Here is an 18,278-nt window from a genome sequence, read left to right on the forward strand (position 1 = left end):
CCCCCCCCACCACCACCACAGCTCTGATCTCGAAACACGCAGCTCCCCCGCACTTAATAACTCCCTCCATATGCACTTGCGAAGACATGAGCGAACGAGCCTCTCAGGATGACGACGAGCTTCCATCATTGCTGAGGAGGTCCACCTTAAACCCTACCTACCGCGACTATGACCATGATATCCGCTTCCAGAACCGAAACAGCGAGGATGTCCACCGGGATGCGCTTGCGGCAGCCCAAGTTGAGCATGACAGAGTCCGCGAGATAGCGCTGAAGGCCTACGAGCTGAATGAGCTCCGGAAGGACCAGCTAAGGCTGCGACAAAGCGCCCAGCGAGAGGAAGAACGGGTTCGACTCGAAACGGCGCGGGCATTGGAGGAGATTCGCATTCGTGAGATTGAGAATCGAGCCAAACGAATACCGAAACCCCCTCCACGAGAACCAACCCCTCCTCCGCCATCCCCTCCTCGCTCTCTGCCCTCAAAAGTGACCCCGCCTACATCCGCTCAGCCTCCAGCTACAGTTCCACAACCAGAGCCCCAAGTCAAACAGCAACCTCCACCCGAACCAGTCTCCCGTGAAGCGCCGACTCAGAAGCCTTTTTTGGCAGCGCCTCAACCTCCAGTACAGGCTCCTGCACCTCCTGTGCCGAAACCCCAGGCAGCTCCAGTTCAACCTCCTACGCAAATTCCCCCGCAGATTCCCACCACGAGCGCCCCAGCACAGCCTCATGTCCTCCCCGGGGTAGAACGATATATTGAAATACACAAGAACCTAAAGCAACTACGTCTATTTATTACCAATGCTGGGAAACACAACGTTGCATTCAAAAAGAAAACGGGAGAAATGCGGCGGGCCATCCGACAGTCAGTAGGCCAATTGACGGAAGGGAAGGGCGCGAATAAACAACCGGTATGTGTTCCTTGCTGGTAACTCCAAGATATCAACTAATGGGTTTCCCAGCTTAACAAGATCGTCGAGCTCCTGAGACAATCCCTCACAACGGTCCAGAGTCCCCCGGCGGATCCGAGCATGGTCATGCTCACAAAACCCGAACCCAGCGAAGGAGCCAAGTATAATGGCGATAGCATGCCAGCACTATTTATTTACCTCCTCAACGTCTTCGCCAAATCCGTTGTTGCACAATTCATCGATGAAGCTGGTGTAGCACCCAAGGCCGCGGACCCGGTAGGCGTAGTCGCAGTATCAGTATTCTCCCGCGAAGAATTCTACTGGCGCAACACACCGCTCATAGACATCCTAATCGCCAAAATACGCGTTGTCTGCCCGGTGTTATTCGGACTTCGAGGCAGCGAGAAAACGGAAGAAGGGAGAGCAAGGCTGGGCTGGAGAAAGGAGGGCGGCAGTTGGGTCACCGATCAAATCCACAATACTCGCATGACCGGTCTAGGAGCTGGGTACGCCGCTTTATGTCTAAGGGATTTCTCAAAGTCGAAACTTCAAAACCCGTGGCCTCCAACTCATTATTGGCAAACCGTGGCAAGTATAGTCAGTACGCCACCGGACCAAGCATCTCCCACGCAATACATGGTTCTCAAATCCCTCATCGAGAACTATGAGATGAAATTCTTGGCATTTTATGGCAGTGCCGCAAGGGCAGCTTTGAGGATCGCTTTGGTGGAATTTCCCGCCCGGGCTATAGAGCACAACGTTGCGGTTAGTTCGTTGAAAGTTCTAGGCGATAAGCTGAATAGGGATATGGGGCTACAATTGCAGTAGTAAAACTACTTTGCTATTCATGTACATTTTTTTAAGCCTGGACTAGGTGTTGGAAAGGGAATCGGATGGGGCGTTGGGGAGTTACGTTCCGCGGGCGTTATTTTGATATGGATGATGTCTGCTCGTAAAGAGATAAGGCAGTATGGATGGACTATTTGTCGTCACCTACGCGTTGACTGAGAGAAGTTGATAGATCATAGTCGGGGAAATGGAATTTACGAAAATTTTCTCCATCTATCAACCAAGCTAAAATTGGTGGTGTCTATTAAGATTCTTTTTGAAGCCTTTACAGATTATTATGCGTTCTCTTTACTCGGATTGGCTAGGCTGTAGGTGCAAGGTCATCTAGACGGCGTGGGGGAGTCCGTGAGCGCGGAAGATGTGTGCGGAATGCAACAAACACCGAGGCTTTATTCATGAGAGTAAATGGTAGTCTCAGGTCGAGTAAGCAAGTGCGGCAGCTACATACTGAGGCAGTAAATCAGATATTGGCCGATCACAGGAGACCTCTACGTGATGTACCGCAGGCTACACCCCGAGGCAGGGGAAACCTATTGTGATGCTGAACCTATGTGCATTTCGTATTCTAACTAGTCTCCTCGAATCGACTATTAACTATCGGTCTCAGTCACCTCACAATTAGAGAAACAATCTGCATAGCATAGTTGGCAATATCAAATACTAGGCTCCAGCATAGTGGGTTTGCTTGCAAAATCGAACCCGCAATTTCGAGACCCAGGTTACGAATTCCGCAAATATTAATATTGGTCGTCGTTCTCAGGAACGTCCCTATTTTTAAGATTATACATATCTGCGTTTCTTTACTCGGGAATTGTCCCGAGAATGAGTGCTGTCACGATTTACGCCCATCCACCCGCACAAGGCATCAGTTCTCTCCACCTTCGAATGCAGATTTTCGTGACGATCAACCCATTCCAACCAACTTGTACTCCCGTACGGCCCAACCTAGGAATGCAAGAGACCCCCAGTCCCTCCTCGATACCCAATATATTAAGGTCTTTGAAACTAACAGACGTAGGCTCTGGGCGAGGTCGACCTTCCGACCAAAGCTTTTGGTAAACAAAGGCTCTCATCGAACATTTCTTCTCGCCGTCCTAAATGCAGATAGGTTTGAATATCCATTCCTCGTTCCTAATTATAGCTCTCAATTCCTTTTGCTGAGATTTTACATGCCAGAGCCCATCCGTTGCGCAGGTTACCCTCACATTCCGCGGCTTGTTTATCAAGTACAGACTATGACTTTTCTCCACTCTATACTTTCCACAAAGGCAGAAGCCGTAATTGGGCCATGGGATTACAGGTGCTATGTCGTACATCCATATCAATCCAAATATGTACCCCTATTCCTCGAATACGTATATAAGGTATGCTTCGAGCACACGACAGAGGGCTGAAGCATGAACTCGCTCCAGGGCATTTATATATTCATTTATTTATGGCCAGTCAGTAGTTATATACTTTACAGGATTTAATGCCTATCTACACTTGTATTTGATGAGTTGATGGTTATGGTGGCTGGCGTACGGTTTGCTACGCAACGAATTCCTGCACAGGAATAAATTTGAAAAGTTTATAATATGTATAATACTGATGAATCACTAATGAACTGTGGAGGATCATAAAAAATGTACTATTGGCAATTATGATCTCCGAGCTTTTAGAGGGCGAACTATAACGGAGGTTGCGGAAGTGTCAAAGCGAGGAGGGGCTCAGGGCGCTGAATCGACGGGGTACATTCGACCATAGGCAGGACATCTTCTTGTCAAGCTAGAATTGGACGAAACTAGCTTTAACTAAGCAGCTATCGAATGTAGTTTATTTTCTTAAACTTAACATTTTATTTCTCGGTCGAAGGGTTGGCATAATAAATATGGTTTAAATAACTTTTGAATATTCCTGTGCTAAGTAAACGAGAGCTTGATATAATATGAATATATTCCCTGCTATTTTATAGTTCCTCTTCAGCACTATTAACCACAAAGACTTCTCAATACGCGGTGGACATATTATCCCGTTAAACCCCCTCCCCTTTATAAATTTTGTTAACTCGTTAATTAAACCATAATTTCCACCCCCCCCCTCCCTCTTTATTTTTATATTCGCAAACGCGCAATACCCTACAAACCAACCACACTCCTTCCTACGTATAACCTATTCCTTGATAGTTAGAGGATAATTCCACTTAATCGCTACTATTAGTAGAAATCCAAAATCTACATCTATTTCCTTTTCTTTTTATTTCAAATAGATAATTTATTAGTATTTTACCATTACTACTCTAACCACGTAGTACTCCAATGCTTCTTTCTCAACACTATATTTCCTCCCTACTAATTCCGAGCATTATATTACATCTTCAACAAAAAAACCAACATCTAATTATAAATCCCAAACCGACACAACTAACAATTTGTTTTATCATATAACCGGAGGCCAATCTAGTCACATGACATGACCAATCCTCACCACGTACAAGAATTCAATTCAGTCCTGGCCAGATTTCAGGTTAATTCAATGGAAAATTCATAATACGTAACGAGAATCTATCGTAGCCTTGAATTTATAACAAGTCGATGAATTCTCGCCTTGGTAATTGACCATAGATCGGATAAACCTCATAGGTATATCTTAGCTAGCTCGCTTACAAGCCCCCTACGTCATGTAGAATAAATAGAAAAGATACCTAAGGTAGGTACATTAATTCCCCGAAGATTCCCCGTGGGGAACCTAACATCCATCCCACTTAACCTCTGTGCTGGCGGGGCCATCCTCTCATAATAGGTAGTCCCTCAATTCAGTTTACTTTGCACCTACCTAGAATAACTCAAATCACCAGTATTATTGAAAGACACAGAAGAAGAAATCAGCCAGCTCTATAAAAACAACAACAACATGACGTCAAAAATCCTCAGCAGCACCATCCTGCTAAACAATGGCCTTAAAATGCCCCGGCTCCATCTCGGTGTCTACATGACCATGGGAGATGAGTGCGTACAAGCGGTAACGCACGCGCTCGAGGCTGGCTACCGGGCGTTCGACTCGGCGGAGTGGTATGAGAATGAGCGGGAGGTCGGCCAGGGGATTAGCTCCTATGTGGCTGCGCAGAAGGGATTGACGAGGGAGGATGTGTGGTTTACGACGAAGTTGATGAGTAATGTGGGGTATGAGGAGACGAGGAGGAAGATTAGGGAGAGTGCGAAGGAGAGCGGGTTGGGGTATTTGGATTTGTATTTGCTGCATAGTCCGTATGGCGGGAAGGAGATCAGGTTGGAGTGTTGGAGGGCCGTGGCGGATGCGGCGAAGGAGGGCGAGATCAGAGCTGGTGGGGTTAGTAATTTTGGGGTTAGACATGTGAGTATTTCCCCTATATCTCATTTGTACCCGTTTTTGAATGTTTTTGTTTCGTTTGTTGTTGGCTCTTGGGGGTGAGCGAGTGAGCGAGAGAGCCAATCTTGGATGCACGCTGATACCCATCCCTCTCAGCTCCAAGAACTCCTCGACTCAAAACCCAAACTCATCCCAGCGGTCAACCAAATCGAGGTGCATCCGTTCAACACAAGAACAGACATCGTTCAGTTCTGCAAGCAGCACGGCATCGTGATCGAGGCGTACGCGCCGCTGGCTCGAACATTGCGTATGAGCCACCCGACCATTGTCCAGCTGTCCAAGAAATATAGCTGTACCTGGGCGCAGCTGATGGTGAAATGGAGCTTGCAGCATGGATATGTGCCGTTGCCCAAGAGCGTGAATAAGGAGCGGATGGTGAGCAATGCGGCTGTGGATGGGTTAGAGATTGACGCGGAGGATATGAAAACTTTGGATGGCCTGGACGAGGTGCTGGTCACGGATTGGGATCCCACTGATGCGGATTAGAGGACACTTCCTGCAGACACCATCCCTAACTTGACGATACTTTTTTTTTTTTGACGACAAGACAAACTCGCAGCGCGCCTGGTGGAAGCACATGGAGGATTTGAATATTTTGTGCCCCGAGACCCCGAGACCCTGAGATCCTGCCTGAACAATGTGGAAGTTTTTGTTTGGTTGAAGTCGGGCAAACAAACCCCTTCTTGCCCACCTTAGCTACCTGGGTAGTGTATGTATGTGCTGTACATGAAATTCGAAATCGGACCGCAGAACGGCGACCTGAATACGAAGAAAGTCAGGCAAGGCAAGGTAAGCACCGGTGAGCGGTGGGCTATCCGGACCGATGGCGAGAAATGAGGATGGAGGACGAGGATAAATGAAATGAAATAGTAATAAGAACAATAATGAAAAATGGTGGTGACGCGGTGCAGGCCGCCCCGAGGCTGCACCCGGCGGATCCCGACCTTGCTGTTGGTAATTGAAATGTGTAGGACTGGGCGGGCAAGATAAGGAACCGACACCAACACCGACGCAGGAGAAGCGGAGATTGAACTCTGCAGAGGGTCCGACTCGGGCGCGGCGGGGGACTCCGGGTGGATGACTAGCGGAGGGCGGACGAGGCTGAGGGCGGTCGGTGGAAAGAGAAATATTGGAAAAAAGAACCATATTGGGGATACTTGCTGGCTTCTGTATGGCTGGCCTCGTCTGAAGCAGCGGGTCAACCAGCGCCGAGGACCCCTACAATGCTCTGCATCGCTGCATGTGGGTGGGTGTCAGGGTTGTAGGGAGGTCAAGGTTGGACGCCTGCACGCAGCTGTACTCGAGTATTAAAGGCTGTCCGAGACCGGTGATACACCCAGAGCCCAACTCCCTGCATCGGGAATTTGTGCGTGTGGCAGCGGCCGGGGCGGGTCCAGAACTGGGTGACAAAGTTGACAACAAACAACAAACAACTGCGAAGGAGTGAGGTCCAGGTCCCCTTTGTTTTTTGCCTCGAGTTTTATTGGAACGGGGGAGAGAGTCCGAGGGAAAGGGTAGGGGAGGCTACAATAATGGGGCTTACAGTACTCGTATGTACTGTACATGTACATTTTAGATATAGTACATCCTGTATAGAATGCACGACTTTTAATTGCCCTGGAGCGAGCGAGAAGCGCCGCAGTGAGTAAGTAGGTATATACAAGAAGATGCCACCGAGAGAAAAAGACGTACGACCTGAAGGGGAAGCCGAGGGTACGGAGGTACTTACGGAGTGCTGTATGGAGCCTGGAGCGCTGAACTTGGAGGTTGGAGGCTTGGAGCAGACTCTGTAGAGTACGGAGTTACTACGTAGTATGTACTGCACGCAGAAGGTACGAAGGCCCGAATACTTGGTATTGTACGGATTACTTGGTACGAGTTGCGGTACCTGGGACTTGGTGGGAGTGGCGAGAGTGGCGACTCTGGCGAAGAGACCACCGTCCCGATTCCTCCCGATGGGGCCGGGGGAGCCGCAGAAGAACACTTCACTTCCCGTCTACAAGTCCCAGAACATTTACTATTGACAGCACGCACTAACTGGCATGATTAAACCTGGAGAAGGGTGAAGAATGGGGTACTGTACAAATTAAAGTACACGTACGGTACGGTACGGTACATGCAAATTATGGGGAATAATGGGGAATGGAGAATGGAGAATGGATAATGGGGGAATCGAGGGAATGTAATCATTATTCATGGATAACGGGTAATGGGTAATGGAAAATGGATAATGGGTAATGGGTATCATCGTGTCTTTATCTCCTCCCTGTTCCCATCGGGCTATCCGCCCCGAACTCCCCTTGCCCTCGCTGCAGGCCCCCCCTGCCGCCCGCCGAGGCTCGCTTCCACCGCCCACATCGCGTGCAGCCGGTGGCGCTGTTTGCATTGGCCAACCACCGCGCCGCGATAACATCAATGACATCGGCCTTTTATCAACGCCATCGGCAGCTGCTTCCGCGGGTGCAAGGCGGTGCAGACGATGCAGATGGGTGCAGCCGGGTTGCAGATTGGGGTGCAGGCGGTGCAGTTTGGGTGCAGTCGGTCTGCAGTGTACCTAGGGGAAGAATGCAGATGGAAGCATTCCTGGGTTGGCCCCCCCCTCGTCGTACGCTGTACAGAACTTTGTACGCTGTGTGCGGTACCAATAGCTTATTACTGTATGGATGGAGTAACTACTGTACTGTATGCACCATGTATTACTCTAGACGGTTACATGTACCAATCCGCTGGGGAGATTATCATAGTACTGTACTGTACTGTACTTCGTATAATAAGAAGAATAAGAATAGTACTCGGAGCACTGTATAAAGAAATACACCACCCCGTCTTTGCCCCACGTCCTCGATGCACAACGGTGGCCCCTCCCCCCGTCCCATCCCATCCAGCCCCCCCGATCGCGGCGATAGAAAAGATGCAACAAGCAGATGGGACTAATGGCTATAGCTCCCCTCCCATTGGACCACCCGTGGCGGTTTGCAGACCTTCGAACAGTTCATCGCAGAGGGAAATCCCGGATGCGTACGTAGCTTGATGCTCTAGTCTCTACGGAGGTACAGCCCATAAGTATAGTAACAGCGGACAAGGGTCTGAACGCAACAGGCGATTTCAACACTTGATAACTTTTGATATACACAACCAAAAAACTTCATTTAAGCACGAAAATAATGCTAATGAGGAGGACTATACACTTCTCCTTTTTCACGTTTTGGTGATGCGTTGTGGTTGTGATGCAAGGGGAGTAAAGTGAGATCCCTGCTAGCGCTATTACTATACTTATGGGCTGTACCTCCGTAGTCGCCTCGAACTAGGTGGCCCTTCTAGATAACCCAAAACCACCGACGTCGCTGGATGGCCCTACGAGCGCCTACGGAGTATGGAAAAGTTGCAAATCCAACACCAGGCAGAATCCGAATGCTTAATGCAAATCCCTCCCCTCTGCCCCTCTGCCCCTCTGCCTGTCTCTTATACACATCTAGATGTGTATAAGAGACAGCCCTTCCCCCCTTCCTCGCCCCCCCAGTGCAGTAGATTCACCACACGTCAATTAACCCAGCACCCCTGATATCCGCCGCCACAGCCTTCTTTTCCTCTACCAGACACCCAGCTCCGATCTGCATTATTGGTTGGTCCGGGTGCGTGGTTGTGGCTCCCCATCCTCCTCCCCCCCCCCAATCCACGTCGTCCCCTGGCTTCCTCGCTCCGACAAGCCTTCTAAATAACTTTCTAGGTTCCAAGCTTCCACCCCCCCCACCCCACCACACTCTACATAAAAGAACTGCCCGTCCCTCTTCTCTTCCGAGAAAACCATTCCCTCGCCATCTTCACTCACTCTCTGTCTCTCGAACCTCCGCCTCGCCATTCAAGCCTACCGAACTTCCTTGCCTTTGAGTTCACTCCCAGAGACGTAGCTGTTCTTCATATCACCAACCCACCCACCCACCACCATGTCTAACCTTCCAACCGAGCCCGAGTTCGAGCAGGCCTATAATGGTAATTTGATCCCCCCTCCCCCACCCATAACCTGGACCCGGCCATTGCGAATATATCAAAAATCAAAATCAACAAGTAGACTGACAATTCGCCTCCCTCACAGAACTCGTCTCCACCCTCGATAATAGCACCCTCTTCGAGCAGAGCCCCGAGTACAGAACTGCCCTGAAGATCGTCTCCATCCCCGAGCGCGTCATCCAGTTCCGCGTCGTCTGGGAGGATGACAACCTCCAGCCCCAGGTCAACCGCGGCTACAGAGTCCAGTTCAACTCCGCCCTCGGCCCCTACAAGGGAGGTCTCCGATTCCACCCCACGGTCAATCTGTCCGTTTTGAAGTTCTTGGGCTTCGAGCAGGTCTTCAAGAATGCCCTGACTGGCTGTAAGTTCTTGCTCCATTGGTTAGCCATGGAACTTCCAACTGATATCCGAAATAGTGAACATTGGAGGTGGCAAGGGAGGAGCTGATTTCGACCCCAAGGGAAAGTCTGACAATGAGATCCGTAAATTCTGCGTGGCCTTCATGCGTGAGCTGAGCAAGCACATCGGCGCAGATACCGATGTCCCAGCAGGAGATATTGGTGTTTCCGGACGTGAGATCGGATGGCTCTTCGGCGCTTATAAGGCGCAGACCAACAAGTGGGAGGGTGTTCTCACTGGAAAGGGTGGCAACTGGGGAGGAAGTTTGATCCGTCCTGAGGCGACTGGATATGGTCTCGTCTACGTTCGTGCTCCTTGCGTCCTTTTTCCCCTATAACCTCCGCTAACAGAGATTTAAACAGTATGTCAATCACATGATCGCATATACCGGCCAAGGTTCATTCCAAGGCAAGACCGTCGCCATTTCCGGCTCCGGAAACGTCGCCCAATACGCTGCGCTGAAGTGTATCGAGCTGGGTGCAACCGTCGTCTCCCTTTCCGACAGCAACGGCTCGCTCATCGCCAGCACCGACTCCCCCATCACCCCCGACGACATCCAGGTTATTGCCGCGTTGAAGGTCAAGCGCCAGTCGCTCACCGACTACCAAGGCAAACACAGATACATCGCTGGTGTCCGTCCCTGGACTCACGTCCAGGTTGACGTTGCGCTCCCCTGCGCCACCCAAAACGAGGTCAGCAAGGAGGAAGCCGAGGCCCTGATCGCCTCGGGCGCGCGCTTCATCGCCGAGGGCTCCAACATGGGCTGCACACAGGAGGCTATCGATGTATTCGAGGCCAACCGCCGAAGCCAGCAGGACAAGGCAATCTGGTACGCACCCGGCAAGGCCGCCAACGCCGGCGGTGTTGCCGTTTCCGGACTCGAGATGGCCCAGAACTCGCAGCGCATGAGCTGGTCCGCCGAGGAGGTCGACGAGAAGCTCAAGGGCATCATGGAGGCTGCGTTCAAGAACGGAGTCGAGACCGCGAAGAAGTACGTCAAGGGCGGGGAAGGAGAGTTCCCATCGCTGGTTGCCGGTAGCAACATTGCCGGCTTCGTCAAGGTCGCGGCTGCCATGCACGACCAGGGCGATTGGTGGTAGATTGGCCGTTCTGCTCTTTTTTGGTTTGATACTAAAAGCGCGTGCGTGCATTGGTGGTGCGAAATTGACGATGTATGAGCGAAGGGACGCAGACCGAGTCTGTTGTAGTTTGGTTTTTTGGGAAAATTGCCGGCTGCCATACCCCCCTTTTTTGTTTGCTTGCTAGCTTTTCATCTTTGCAAGGCGCCATGTTTTGGGGATAAACAACGAATCTTTTTGGGCTGGTTGGATGTTTTTTTTTGTTAGCCGGTGGGGGTTATCTGCTTGGGATAGCGATCGGTTAGGATATGATGATGGGTAGCGATGGTTTATGGCCACGCTACTTTGTAAATACCATAGTTAAAAAAAACATTTATATAAAGTAACCTTTGTGTTCCTCGTCAGTGACTTTTGTATGCTGATGGTAACTAGATCCTAAGTCTCATTAGTAGTGATTTCGAGTCGATAGTTTCATGCTCTACTAAGATCGTAATACCCTATATAGGTATCGAGTTATTGGTTGTATAGTACGTACCGAAAAGCAATTAAGCTCAAAACCAAGCTTTCAGTACATGAGTGGCTATTCTCCAGTAGCCAATTGGCCTCATGCAGTTGTAAATCATCAGACACCCTTGAGCCTAACTTGAACAAGAACCTTTTAACAATTGAGAAAAGAAAAGGGCCATACCTAATCAAGCAATCCTTAACATCATATGTTCATGGCGGGGTATCCTGCTGTCGTGGGAGGGCCACTCACTCCCAAATCTAAGACCGAGGCTTCACTCGCGGGAAGGATCGGAATCAAGTATTTCCTCAGCCAACCCTTCTTCCCTTCCCAGAAAAACAGCTCCGACAAAACTCCAGCTTTGCTATACTGCGTAATTGATATACACTCATGCCAAAAAAGTCTCTCCCACCAAAAAAAAGTCACCCTTAAAGCATAAAGCCGACATGGCCCATCCATCCTTGGCGCGAAGTTATTCCCGACCACCCCACCAACCCTATAACCGACGACTGCCCCTCTACCACGTAGTTCAAAAAGGACCCCCTTTCCTCACTATGAAGAATTTCCCTGCGCTGTGCAAGTTCTTGATATTCCGGGGATAGGATAGGATAGTAAGAGAAGGATGAAATGCTTACTGCGCGCGTGCGGGACGGCACTGGGGAATACTACGCCGAGATGCACTGCGAGGAGGGGTTTTGGGATTCAGACTCAGACTCAGACTCAGACTCGGGCTCAAAGGAGGAAGGCGTCGACGAGGGCCGGGAAGGGGTTGAAATATCCGGTGGCTGATCACCATTATGAGTATGTATTCCTTTGCTGCGTTTGTCGGATTGAGGCTCATTCGTTTGGTAGTGCGATTGTTGTTGGTGCTGGAGGGGCCGGTCTACGTGCGGCTGTTGGGTTGGCCGAGTCGGGGTTGGAGACTGCTTGTATAACTAAACTGGTATGTTTTATACCTTTTCTCGATCTTCTGTTCGTTTGTTTCGTTATCAAGGGCTTTCTTGGGGTTGTTTTGAGGAGTTCTAGATCTAAGGTTCATATATTGTCATGTGATTAACCCCCCTTTATAGTTCCCTACTCGATCCCATACCGTTGCCGCCCAAGGAGGTATAAATGCAGCTCTGGGGAATATGACAGAAGGTACATCATCCCCATTATCAGGAACCCCTAGAAATACTTATAGGATTCTAGATGATTGGCGCTGGCACATGTACGACACAGTCAAGGGGAGCGATTGGTTAGGTGACCAAGACGCAATCCACTACATGACGCGCGAAGCCTCCAAAGCCGTCTATGAGCTAGAAAACTACGGCATGGCTTTCTCTCGGACGGAAGATGGACGGATCTACCAACGTGCCCTAGGAGGCCAATCCTTAAACTACGGCAAAGGAGGGCAGGCGTACCGGACAGCATGTGCTGAAGATCGAACCGGCCATGCTATGTTGCACACGCTGTACGGTCAGAGTCTGAAGCATGATACTAACTTTTTTATCGAGTATTTCGCCCTGGACCTCATAATGGTCGACGGGGCTTGCGCGGGCGTGATATGTTTGAGCATGGAAGATGGGACGATCCATAGGATGTTTGCGCGGAACACCGTCCTCGCCACGGGAGGCTACGGAAGAGCGTATTTCTCTTGCACATCAGCACATACCTCCACCGGCGATGGAAACGCCATGGTAGCACGAGCAGGCTTGCCAAACCAAGACATGGAATTCGTACAATTCCACCCTTCCGGCATCTACGGCGCTGGAGTGCTCATCACCGAAGGCGCTCGGGGCGAAGGTGGGTACTTATTAAACGGAAATGGGGAGCGCTTCATGGAGCGCTATGCGCCCACAGCAAAGGATCTCGCATCCCGAGACGTAGTCTCGCGCTCAATGAACATGGAGATCAAAGCCGGGCGCGGCTGCGGACCAGAAAAAGACCATATCCACCTCCAACTCTCCCACCTACCCAAGGAAATCATCCGCGAGCGACTCCCCGGTATTGCGGAAACGGCAAGTATCTTCTCCGGCATAGATATTACCAAAGAGCCCATCCCGGTGCTCCCAACGGTTCATTATTGCATGGGTGGTATCCCTACGAATTACAAAGGCCAGGTGATATCCGTCGCTGAAGATGGGAAGGAGAAGACAGTCCAAGGCCTATATGCCGCTGGCGAGGCAGCATGTGTCTCGGTCCACGGCGCGAATCGTCTTGGGGCCAATTCATTACTTGATATCGTAGTGTTTGGCAGAGCGGCAGCTTTACACATCGCGGAAAATAACGACAAGGGAGCACCACATATTCAAGCTCCAGAAGACGCGGGCAATCAATCCCTGGAGGACCTCGAGAGGATAAGAACCGCTTCAGGCGATATCCCCAGCGCTAAGCTCCGTCTCGACATGCAGAAAGCAATGCAAACCGACATCGCCGTGTTCCGCACGCACGACTCCCTCTCCTCGGGCTACTCCTCCGTGCAGCAGGTCGAGCGGGATTTCCTCGAACGCCTCAGTGTGACGGATAGGAGTCTGATCTGGAACAGCGATCTGGTTGAGACGCTGGAGATGCGGAATTTACTAACGTGTGCAAGTCAGACCGCGAGGAGTGCGTTGGATAGGACGGAGAGTCGCGGGAGTCATGCAAGGGAGGATTTCCCCGACCGTGATGATGCGCGCTGGATGCATCATACGCTGAGTTGGCAGAAGGAGGGAGAGGATGTAAGGCTTGGATATAGGGATGTTGTTATGAATACCCTGGATGAGACTGAGTGTGCTAGTGTGCCGCCTATGACGAGATCATATTAGAATAGAAATAAAATGTATAAGATAGATTTAGGCTTCCCAAGGAGTTTTCGTTTGCTTTTTTTTACTCCTCGGATAGGTATGGATCTCAGTTTTAAATAAATTGTGGGAGATGTCGTAGACATACTCTCGTTATTTTGAAGGCCGTCGAGGTGGGCTATGCTGGCTAGGCAACAAATCCATCTAGACTACGACTCCTCTCGGTTCCAAGGTGTCCTCGCATTTCTTATTTTGCTTGCTTCCTCGAGCTCCTTGCTTAAATCGCCCCCTAATCGCTTCCGAACCGTTCAGATGCCCAAAACGCGACATGCAAACAAAAGCATGTCCACTGCTATTTTCGGGAATAATATTCGGTCACGTGATATGATGTAACCTCTTTCTCTATAGGTACATCAATACCTTAGGCTTTCAGATCGATAGTTTCCCCATACTAGCATAATGTTTACTAAAATACTACCAAATTACAAACTTACGCGTCCGCGAAAGAGACGACGCAGGCTTAGGCTTGAGCTAAAATCAAAGGAAAGTGAGAGACACTAAAGCCCCATACGGACATTTAACATATCTTTCTACTTAATTCTCCTCCTCCGTCCATATGGATATAATTATATTCTAGGGGTATTCTAGGCTTCCTACCAGTAGGCGCCTTATCTAAAGCCAAGATCAATTCCTCCAGATTTCCTAGTCAATACTAGCGTTCCCCAATAGAGAGCATCAAACGACCAAAAGATTTACGCAAACCCCATCCCATCCCCCAAATCCTGTCCATCCCCAAAACCGTCCAACAAGTCCCCACCATGATCCCCCCCCATCAAACCACTCATAAGCCCTTGATCATCCCCTAGCACTCCATCCATTCCCTGTGCATCACCCAGTCCACCAGCTCCGCCAACATCACTCATACCAACCCCCGCCATCCCGCTATCGACATCCATCCCACCTGCAGCGGCATCAAGAGCCTGATCCAAGGCCCCAAGTCCGCCATCATCCGCCATCAACGTCTGCTGCGGCATAGCCAACTGCGCTTCTGTTTTCCTATACAGTCTTATGATGGTTTCTGCATGGAAAGGGTCCGTTTTGTGGACCTTGGGTGCATTGTCCGCCTCGAATTTTAGCGCTTCACGGAGATTCATACGCCTTTGTAAAGGTTGTATGGGGTTCTCGCCTAGCATACCCAGACCTCCGAAAGCAGCATCCCAGCTTGCAGCATCAGGAGCACAGATAAGAGCTGTAGCCACATCAATGGCTACACTACCATTGCCCGTCTCTTCTTGGGTTTTGACCTCCTCGATGATTACATTCAAGATACGTTTGGCACCGAGCATCTTGACTGCGACCAAGATCTGACGATGGGTGTAGTTTGCTGGATTGATATTAATCCCTGGGTTGAGCCCCCATTGGATAAGGTTTTGCATGGTGTTCCGCACGGCCGCGGTGAGTCCTCCGCCAGCTGTGCTCGTCCATATCTCCAGCTCTGTGTGCTCGCTGGCACCACGACGCTCCCAGCCCAGGTTGCCGCTCAGGGCTTTCAACAGTGGCGCGATGTCTTGTCGGGATGGTTCGGCTTTTTGAAACCATCGGAGACTATGCTCTAGATCCTTGGCGATGATGTTCAAAATGGAGTTTAGCATCTGTGATGCCTCGGTGTTGTTAGATATCGAGGTTGGGTTCATGATGAGTGCAGAAAGGATTTGGAGTACAGCGTTGGCATCGCCACGAGATTCCCATAAGTGGGCAGAAAGCCATGTGATGCCCGGGATAAGAGATGGGAGAAGAAACGTATCGACTAGATATTCAAGTCCTCCTTTGAGGGCTTCATCGGAGAGGTTTTTAGTTGAACAGGCTAGGACAATGTGATGGAAGAGGGTTGGCACTAGAAGATAGAAGTCCTGTGGCGGGCAAGACGACATCAATTCATCGCCGAGACCGCCACTCTCATTGTCAAATAATCCTCTGATCCAACCATCTAAGTGATTTTGTTCCTGGTCGGTGAGATCTTCCATGGCCCGGCTGAGGTGGCCATGGGTTAGAAGTTGCGCGACAAAAGAGTCTGGTGTACGGATACCACAGTCGAAAGTTGACAAATTATATCGATGCGCAAAGGAGAGCACCAAAAGTAAAATCGAGCCAAACTCCTCATATACAGGCTGGTATTCGCCTTGGTCGTCGTCGTAACGCCAGTTATCCAGTACATCGCAGATGGGTTGGAGGATCGTGGTCGGCTTGTCAAATAAAAGCATGACATCGAGAGATGCTGGTTTTCTGGCCAGTTGGCTGCAAAGACCTTTCAATGACATTGTTTCCTTGTCATTGCATAGCCTTCCCATCACCTAGGAATGTTAACACACCACCTCACCAAGAGAAATGGACATATATACTTCAGTGATCGCTTGGCTAACAGCACCCACGTTGCCATCCATATGCTCCAACTCATCAATCAACCCTTCTGCTCGTTCAGGATCAGATAGATATTGCTGCACCAAGTCATCCTTTACATATCTCCCGCCAGCTGGAAGACTTTGCAACGGTACATCGCCTAACAGAGTCTCGATGCTGGTTTCAGCAATGAGACCATGCAGACAACAGGCAAAGCAAAAGTCTTGCCGCACAGAATCAGAAAACAGATTGTTTGTACTCGATTCATCAAACATATTTGAAAATGTCGGGAAAGCGTTTGTATCAACGTGGTTTAGTGCCTCTGTGATGCAGTACTCGGATGTTAGAGGCGGGAATAACGACGATGAGAGTGTTGCTAATAGTAAAGGGACTTTGTTAATTAGGAATGATTTCAGGAGTGTCGTAGCTTGAATGCGTTCATTCCGGGACGCAGCATCAGCTAAAATATCAAAAGACGCAAGAATTAAATCATTCATAGTAGATTGGATGTCGCCCTAGAGCAATGAGCTTGTGATCGTGAAAGCGACCTGACGACTTACCTGATATCGGTTATGTAGATATGCAAATATGGCATTGTCGTCGATCAACGGCCTACCCACAAGCTATAATGGGTCAGTTTATGACTCGGATATGATGTTGAGCTGCTCACCAATGCGTTCAAATAGATATATAAACCAGCTCTTGAATTTAGAGTGGGCAAATCCTCTACCACCACACTGTCGATTCCTAATCCTATGCCCTCATCCAGAATGTCATCTATTTCCTTGTTGGCGGATATTTCCTTCTTATCCACAGGTTCAATGGACACCAGCGTTTGCGTTCTAAATACCTCCAACCTCGCTGCACTTAGGCTTTGGGGATTGCTCTGCAACAAGATAGCTATCAAATTCCCCAGTGTCTCCGACAGCTCTTTTCCCGTTCCTTTAGGCACACTTCCTTTACTTAGCGCACTTAGCACCTGTGCATTCTCCACAACAGCAACAACCAGCGTGCCCAGCGCCATGATTTGGGCATTCAGCTCAGGCACGTGGCTTCCACTCAGTTCCAGCACATCCTGAGCAGCGCTATTCGCATTGGCAACAACCACCATCCATTGAATGCATACTAGAATCAATGCGACGGCTTCTTGGATATTCTTTGGAGATGTGCCAGACGAGACATGTTTAGCCAATCGGTAGAAAAGCACCTCCTCCGCAGCGTATGAATCCGACCACCTCTTAACGCTGTCCTTCTTTTGCCCTTGTGCCTCTCCATCTTTACCGCCTTCTCTTTGTCTATCACTTATACCATGGACAACATCGGTTGCCCCCGAAGCAGTCGAGTACCGTAATAACGCTCTCAATAAACTCGGCACAGTAACCAGCTCGAGTCCTAGCAGGATCTGGACATATCTCGGTATTCGTGGGTCCAAGGAGGCGCTGTTCGATTCGGTAGGCCCCAGGAAAATGTCGCTCGTCCGCGACGCAGGCAGAGGGTGTTTTGAGGCCAGAATCTGAACGTAGGACTCGAAGTCGGGGGCTTCCAGACGTGTCGCGAGGCTGTGGTTGAGGAAGGTGCGCCAGGTCGACAGGGCAGACATCGTTGGGTTCAATCACGCGCTGCCGAAGCCGCGGAGACCAATTGCATAATGTTGGCAAATCGAGCGGAGGAATGTAGACCGCTATTGAGTATACGCGCGACGAAGGGTTGCAAATGTTGGAGATGTGAAGTTACAACGAGTGGGCGGAAGCGAAAGTCATGGCCTCATGGTTCAGCCCTGCGATCGTTCGGTTCTCCACTGCTGCGTACAGGCCTAGACTCTTTCCAAATACAATACCTACTCAATTTACGATTAAATTTTTAAGAGTGGGAAGTACTAGACGGCTAGTAGCATGACGAAACATCGGAAGTATATTATTTATAGTAAGTAAACTTGATGGGGTTCTATGAAATCCCGAGTTTTAAATACACTCTAATA

General features: G+C 49.8%; 5 protein-coding genes across 5 annotated transcripts; 4 read left to right on the top strand and 1 right to left on the bottom strand.

The window, feature by feature from the left end:
- Positions 1-86: 86 nt before the first annotated feature.
- Positions 87-1,739, top strand: BP5553_09448 (Uncharacterized protein; the record flags this gene model as incomplete). Its single annotated transcript, XM_032018071.1, has 2 exons — positions 87-911; positions 963-1,739. 2 exons carry the CDS (start codon positions 87-89, stop codon positions 1,737-1,739), a joined length of 1,602 nt encoding a protein of 533 aa, XP_031865978.1.
- Positions 1,740-4,652: 2,913 nt separating this feature from the next.
- On the top strand, positions 4,653-5,633 carry BP5553_09449 (uncharacterized protein; the record flags this gene model as incomplete). The annotated part of the gene is made up of 2 exons (XM_032018072.1): positions 4,653-5,111; positions 5,244-5,633. 2 exons carry the CDS (start codon positions 4,653-4,655, stop codon positions 5,631-5,633), a joined length of 849 nt encoding a protein of 282 aa, XP_031865979.1.
- A 3,458-nt stretch (positions 5,634-9,091) lies between these two features.
- On the top strand, positions 9,092-10,654 carry BP5553_09450 (Glutamate dehydrogenase; the record flags this gene model as incomplete). Its single annotated transcript, XM_032018073.1, has 4 exons — positions 9,092-9,137; positions 9,241-9,516; positions 9,572-9,858; positions 9,917-10,654. The coding sequence occupies 4 exons, from the start codon at positions 9,092-9,094 to the stop codon at positions 10,652-10,654; spliced, it is 1,347 nt and encodes a 448-aa protein (XP_031865980.1).
- A 1,106-nt stretch (positions 10,655-11,760) lies between these two features.
- On the top strand, positions 11,761-13,927 carry BP5553_09451 (Succinate dehydrogenase [ubiquinone] flavoprotein subunit, mitochondrial; the record flags this gene model as incomplete). The annotated part of the gene is made up of 3 exons (XM_032018074.1): positions 11,761-11,939; positions 11,991-12,081; positions 12,209-13,927. The coding sequence occupies 3 exons, from the start codon at positions 11,761-11,763 to the stop codon at positions 13,925-13,927; spliced, it is 1,989 nt and encodes a 662-aa protein (XP_031865981.1).
- Positions 13,928-14,655: 728 nt separating this feature from the next.
- Positions 14,656-17,900, bottom strand: BP5553_09452 (Med5-domain-containing protein; the record flags this gene model as incomplete). The annotated part of the gene is made up of 4 exons (XM_032018075.1): positions 14,656-16,254; positions 16,303-16,815; positions 16,861-16,923; positions 16,971-17,900. The coding sequence occupies 4 exons, from the start codon at positions 17,898-17,900 to the stop codon at positions 14,656-14,658; spliced, it is 3,105 nt and encodes a 1,034-aa protein (XP_031865982.1).
- Positions 17,901-18,278: the final 378 nt, after the last annotated feature.

The sequence above is a fragment of the Venustampulla echinocandica genome, assembly GCF_003357145.1.
Source record: "Venustampulla echinocandica strain BP 5553 chromosome Unknown scaffold_10, whole genome shotgun sequence".
In the NCBI taxonomy this organism is placed as follows: domain Eukaryota; kingdom Fungi; phylum Ascomycota; class Leotiomycetes; order Helotiales; family Pleuroascaceae; genus Venustampulla; species Venustampulla echinocandica.